This window comes from Otolemur garnettii, unplaced genomic scaffold (assembly GCF_000181295.1).
Source record: "Otolemur garnettii isolate 467f Iridium unplaced genomic scaffold, OtoGar3 scaffold00145, whole genome shotgun sequence".
NCBI lineage: Eukaryota > Metazoa > Chordata > Mammalia > Primates > Galagidae > Otolemur > Otolemur garnettii.
In genome coordinates this window covers 4,381,041-4,387,706 of record NW_003852540.1, presented here as the reverse complement: position 1 = coordinate 4,387,706, position 6,666 = coordinate 4,381,041, and the positions used below count along the sequence as shown (strand labels likewise).

Genomic DNA, 6,666 nt, shown 5'->3' with positions numbered 1-6,666 from the left:
TCTTTCTCCTCGGGCTCCTCAGAGGCGTCCTCACACTCCTTCAGCCTCCAGTCCATGATGTAACCGATGACAGGGGCCGTCAAAAGGCAGAGCAGCTGGAGCACACCAAAGATGGAGGTGTAGAGGGCAACTGGGGAGGAAGATGGCGTGTCATGGGGGCTCCTGGAAGAGAGCCCTGGGGCAGACGCCGGTACCCACAGGCTCTTCTGGGGTCACCCCAGAACCCCCTTCTCACTTTGGGTCTTTTTTTTTTTTTGCAGTTTTTGGGCAGGGCTGGGTTTGAACCCACCACCTCCAGCATATGGGGCCAGCGTCCTACTCCTTTGAGCCACAGGCGCTGCCCTCTTACTTTGGGTCTTAAGGGGATACCAGAGACACTAACTTCTGAAGTCAAAGCCAGAGCCAGGGGTAGGTCATTCTGTTCTCCGCTCTAAATCCCCTGCTCATTTCCAAGAATTGGCTAATGAAACCCAGTATGTCGCAATGACCTCCTCCAGAAGCTCTGGGAAGTCACTGATTTGGGAACCACACATTTAACAGTGCCCGTGACTGAGGCTTTGCATGTGACTGGCCAGTAGTTTTCTGTCTCTAGAAATACGCTAGGAAGGTACCACTCACACGGCTCTGACGTAATGTGAGATTTTTTACAGGAACAGAAGCTGAATGTTGACTGCCCCACCTCTACCCTCACAGTTCTAGTCAAGAAGCCCGTTATGAGCTCAGGGCCAGGAGATTCTGGGGTGAATGGAGACTGAGAGGGGATGTTGCAGTGTTCCCTGACAAGCCTCCTGCTTACCCGTGGCCATCACTGCATCAAGAAAGCAAAGGCAAAAAGGGCAGAAAGGAGAAAGGTTAGTGCAGAAATCTCAACAGTAGTTATGGAGAGGTGGGGAGGGGAGGCAGGTGGCTCTGGGTCCAGCACACAATATACACTGTCTCCTAAGATCCAATACAAAGTGCTTGGGGGAGGCCATGCTTGAGTCAGGCCTCTAGAAGTGAGTTCAGGAAAGGACCCAGCCTAGGCCCCTGCTGACGGTTTCCTGTCTGCTGGTGACGCAGTCACGTGTAACTGGTGTTGGTGCATCAGGCCTGTGGAGCTGGCAGCTGGTGACACAATGATGGGGAAGTGGCTTGTCCCTCCCCCACCACCACTTAGCCCTTAGGGCACTGCTCTGCCACTGTTACCTCCTGCTGCACTCAGGGAGAGGGGAAGATCAAGAAATCCTCCCAGATACCCTGCCACAGCGTCTGACACCCCCTACACAACCAGAGCTGGGCCCCCTCCCAGGCTCCCAACTTCCTGGCCCTGCAGCAGCCCTTCTGGAAAGAGCCAGGGCTGTGGGTGTTGAGTGCAACAGGTCACAGGAGCAGGACGGGGAAAACCAAAGCCCTGTCTGCCACAGACCAAACTTTCCGGCCTGACTTCCTCTACTTTTTGAAATTGATTTTCTGAATGTAGAAAATAGTTGGAAAAATTCCTCTTGAGTAGCAGCAGATTTCTCCTAGAACTGGAGTCAAAGACTGTAACTCGGCAATGGGGAGATCTGCCTTCTGAGGGCCAGGGATGGGCTCTCCCTACACACCTCAGGCCACTCTGGCCTGAATGGTAACAGAAAGTGTGTGCACGTGACAGATCAGCTTTCCCCAAGTGTGTTCCATGTTCCACAGATTTTAATGAGTGCTACCCAAAACAAGATTGGTAGAAATTTAGAGGAATGCCACTGGACTCAACAAAGCTATAGAGGTTACTTTTTCCTGCAGGGCTACTTTTCCTCAAGGGTTTACTGTGTAATGAGCTTACTGCTCATTCAGAATTTTTGCAAGAACACAGGACATTCAACGTTTCTCTACTTTGCTTTACCATCAGACTCCCATTTTCACAGCAGAACCAGTTATGTTATCTGATTCCCTTTGCTATCATCTCCTTTGGTTAAAGCTGGATTTCTTGTCCCCTTTAAAAACTGGAAATTGATTCTTTACAATGCCTAAGCTATCTTCCCCCTGATAAAAACAAACCAACACACACACAAAAAAAACGCACACCAGCGAGACTACCAATAAAAAGGGTTTTCCAAATGTGTTTGTCCCACTTGGGGATGACTAACACTGACTCAGCTCAGGCCTCAGGGAAGTACTGACTCTCCTTGTAAGATCAAAACCTCTAATCAGCCGAAGACATTCTGTGGTGTTTTGGAAAAGTGGTTATCGGTTCTGCTTACCGGAGCAGGCAAGCCTCAGCTGGCTCACACACCCCAGAAAGCTGCGGCCCTGCCCGGTCTTGAAGTTCAAGATGCAGATCCCAGTGTGGGGTGGGCTGCCCCCCAGTCTCCAGTCATGACACCCGTCCTCCCCTGGACACCCTGGGGGTCTTCTCATGCCAATCCTGCTGTTTTCCAGGGGCATTCCCAGCCTCGGTTTGTCCTGCTCTCGTTCCAAGCACCCAGGTGGAGTGTTCTGTTCTGTGCCATGATTTTGTTTACAGACACAGTCAACCCTCCCCCTCATGTAATGGAAAACACATACCCCACACCCCAAACACACACGTAGCTATTTTGATCCTTCCCTCCCTCCTCAGCTGGGAAACCCTGACTAGGGGACATTAAAGCACAGTTAGGGCTAGCTGCGATGAAATCGTGCCTCGGATGCTGCGGATTCATGGCCCTGCTGGGCTGATTCAGTCTAACTCACTCCAGCGGGCTGGACGCAGGCCAGGAGGAATGACCAGCACTCTCCAGGTCTGAGCCACCTACCTGCCTTCTGGTCGCCGCTGACCAGGAACTTGAGCATGTTGTTCATGGCCCCCATGTAGAAGATGAGCCGTAGCTGAGTGACGCACATGGTGACCAGGCTGAGAAGCAGGATGGGGCTGAACACGCTGTGCATAAACGAGGGGGCTGCTGCGGGGAGAGGGTGCAGGGTTCAGGGCCAAGCTGCACGGCCCACCTGCCATCCAGGGGCCAGGTGTGTGGGGCCGGGGTGAGATTTGCTGAGAAAATCATCCCATGCTGGAGGTGAGGAGGGGAATCTCCGGGATGGGTCTGGGTGAGGGTCATGGCACTACTGCTGGAGTGGGGTCACCCTACAGATCTCTGAGGCTTAGTGGGACACCTCCCTTCCTGGGAAGAAGTGGGAAGCAAGTGAGAGGATGCCCACTAAGCCCTCCACCAGGGTAGCCCTTTGATCGGGATGCCCCCTCCCTGTTGCCCAGGTATAGACGTGGACACCCTGCTGATGTCTCGGGGCCATGGTGGGTACCTGCAGCATCTGGCTGGCACTTCACCTCCAGATCAACGGTGGATAGGCACAGCTTGTGGCCCTCCTGCAGTGCTGCCTGCTCCTTGGCACTCCTCATGGAGCTGCCCACACTGAGGCGGCGCCCCACAGTGGTCACCTGCTTATAGAACTGCTTTCCTGTGATCTTGTGGTCAAAGCCCAGCCAGCTGAACTTGATCTTCACCCTGGGGACCCCAAGAGAGTGTCTGTGGGCATTGCCCAGGACCCTGGCTGGGGTGATGGTGGGGCAGAGGGCACGTCTACTTACGTGTAGTCCATGTCCTCTGGCCCCGGGAAGGGCTCCAGAGGCCAGTTAAAGAAGCAGTTGAGGAAAACCAACCCGGAACAGCCAGCCCAGACCACAAGAATGACGATGAAGGAGATACCAGCGTCATAGATGAGCTGCCAGGCACAGTGGGGTAGGGTGGGGAGAGGAGGTGGGGTTAGCAGAGGGAGGCCAGGGTGATCAGCAGGCAGGGACATCTGTAGCCCCTGCTGTTCCTGTGCTGAGCTGCACCAGGAAGCATAGCCTTGTTGGCCTGGGGGCTTGAGCATTACATACCCTGTGTTCTAATCGTCCCAACTCACCTATACTCGCTAGTTATCTAGCTCTGTGCCTCCAATTTGAACCAAATCTCTCCAGCTTACAGAAGCCTTCCCTGACCACCCCAACCACATCACTGTCTCTCTGGCTCATAGTGAACAGCCCTGGCTGAGATGATTGCACTTTTTGATCCATTTGCTTGTCCGGCGTTAGCCGAGCTCCCCCAAAACAGGAACCTGCTAGCCTTGTCCCCTGATGATTCTCCAGTGCCTTGAAGAATACACATGGGAGGTGCCAAAAAAATACTCAAGGAAAGAACAGGTGTGCCTCCCTTTGATCATCTGTGAAATGGGTATACACTGGCATGTGTCCTTACAGTGTTAGGGGTTAGTGGGTGTGACCCTGACAGAGAGCTCTTTGCAGGGGCTGGCAGGTGAGCAGCCTGCTGAGTGCGTTGGCTGTTACTGTCATGAACACCATTTATTTATAGCACCTGCACAAGAATCCCTACAGTACTGGCAGACGGCTGCCTGGCTCACCAGGGAGGACAGCAGCAGTTAGACCCTGGGAGGAGCAGGTAGGGGAAATTGTAGGCTCCTCCATACTCCAGGGGCACAAGGATCTCTGGAAGTCCATGGGACAACTGGCCCCAGATTCCTACTTCCTCCCCTCTCTATTCCCAGGTGTCTAGCCCACCCACACCTGAGCATAGGGGCTTTCACTTAGTGCTGGCGCCAGAGGAGAGAGGAGCCCCCACAGAAGCCCTGGCAGAACAGCAGGATTTGCGGTAGGAGCGGACACCAATGGACAGTAAGGTGCTTGCCGCATCCTGACCCCATCTGACTTCCACAGGCTCTGAATCTGCCTGAGAGGGAAACAGCTGAACCAACTTGGCTGAGAGCAGTGTTCTGGCTAATGGGGAGCAGTAGTGCCACCATAACAGGCTGGGGGCAGGGGAGACTAGAGCTGGACTCACTGGCCATCCTTTGCCCACTCTAGCCCAGAAGTGCACAGACAGCCCTATAGTGATGCCCTTGAACCTTCCATTCCCTCCTCCATGGCCCAGTGGTTCTGTCTCATGCCTGTGAAGCCCAGGTACATCCTGCCAGCTGGGAGTGGTGGGAGGGGCCGCTTCCAGTGCCCAGAGAGAGGAGGGAGCCTTGGAGGAGGCCTGTGCACATACATTAGTACAAAACAAGTGTGCTGGAAACTTGCCAGCCACACCCTCACCTTGATTCCTGGGAAGGTGACTGCTGAGGAGGCATAGGAGCCAATCATCAAGGCAATAAATGTGGACCGAAGGTCACCGAACATGTTGGGCAGCTAAAAGATAAGAAACAAGGAAACCTCAGCGGAGGGATGCACACAGGACAGGTGAAGGAGGGGAACAGGGAATCAGGGCATTATTGGGTCCCCTTCTTACCTGCCTCCCTTCCTGTGTGAGTAACAGGGGTTTAATCTGGGGGTGATTATTACTAATTGAAGTTTTTCCTTCCTGGACTGAGATTGATGAGGGGAAGGAAGGAAGATAACGCAGAAATTGGACTCCAGATATACAAAGTTGTTTAACTTTGGGGCCTTCTTGTCTTTGCAGGGTTACAGTGAGATGCCAGAGAGCAACACTGTGATTCTCAGGCATCCCTCAAAGGGAGAAAGCCTGTTAAAAATAAGAATCTATTCGGGGATAATAGCATCATTTTATAAATAAAAATATCAGCATGCCAGAAGAACCAGATGTCAGCAAAAGCCGTTTTCGGTTTCGAGAGGGCAGGTTTCTGGAAGGTGTCAATCGGAATTCTACAGTTCCTTCAGCACTGAGAAGGAAGCCGTCCTAGGATTCCTGCTTCTGAATTTCTGAGTGCAAGTGGGAGATTCTCTTCCCACCAGACATTTTGCCCTGGTGGTCAGCACCTGAGAAGGCCAGTGGCACGAAAGGCTCAGGCCACCTTCCCAGAAAGGCCACTCTCGGCCTCTCACACCAGCTCACTGTGGGTGCAGGGCAAGAGAGGAACTAGCTAGATATGAAATCAAAGCTTAAAACCTCAGTGATTCCACAAAAAAATCAGGCCTGGTAAACTATTGCAACAGGGTTGTGGATTCAAACAGATAAGCAGCAAACTATATCATCCCAAAGAACCACAGTTTCTCTAACTTCAAGAGTGGATTGGGCAGTGCCTGTGGCTCAAAGGCTCAAAGGAGTAAGGAGCTGGCCCCATGTGCCGGAGGTGGAGGGTTCTAACCCAGCCCTGGCCAAAAACTGCAAAAAAAAAAAAGAGTGGACTGCACCTCATGCTGTGAAGGCTTCCCGTCCACACCCATGATGCCTCTGGCACTGGGAGTTGTTCTGTGGGCAGCTATGCCAGTCTGTTTTATTGAACTCAGGCTACATGATGTACCTAGTCAGTATTCTCCTCTCCCATCTGTCTTGAACCATTTTTCTTTTATCAGCCATGGCAACCCACAAGCAAATTCATTGCTGCTGAATGGAGGCAGTTCGAACTTGGCGGTATACCTGTTCCTTATTATTTCTGCCTGTTTCACCCATAATTAGAAATGAATAAGGGATATCACCAAAATTAAAAGCTTCCCTGCTTCAAAGGACGCCATCAAGAAAGTGAAAAGAATGCACAGAATGGGAGAACATTTTTACAAATCATGTATCTGACAAGGAGCTTGTATTTAGAATACATAAAGAACCCCTATGACGCAACAATAAAATGATAAATCATCTATTTTAAAAATGGGCAAAGGCTCTGAATAGAGATTTCTGGAAAGAAGATATAAATGTGTCTAATAAACATACGAAAGATGCTCAACTGGCTTGGCGCCTATAGCTCAACCGGCTAAGG

The 6,666-nt window shown here is 51.9% G+C and overlaps 1 protein-coding gene across 2 annotated transcripts in view; it reads right to left on the bottom strand.

The window, feature by feature from the left end:
• The window catches only part of SLC43A2 (solute carrier family 43 member 2), a 43,458-nt gene that overhangs the window by 8,012 nt on the left and 28,780 nt on the right, over positions 1 to 6,666 (bottom strand). For both annotated transcript variants that reach the window (XM_012810916.2, XM_023518734.1), the window contains 5 exons: positions 5,048 to 5,140; positions 3,542 to 3,675; positions 3,256 to 3,458; positions 2,751 to 2,897; positions 1 to 130 (listed from right to left, as the gene is read on the bottom strand). In XM_012810916.2, coding sequence (XP_012666370.1) covers positions 1 to 130; positions 2,751 to 2,897; positions 3,256 to 3,458; positions 3,542 to 3,675; positions 5,048 to 5,140 — 707 coding nt within the window. The remainder of the gene's footprint in view (positions 131 to 2,750; positions 2,898 to 3,255; positions 3,459 to 3,541; positions 3,676 to 5,047; positions 5,141 to 6,666) is intronic.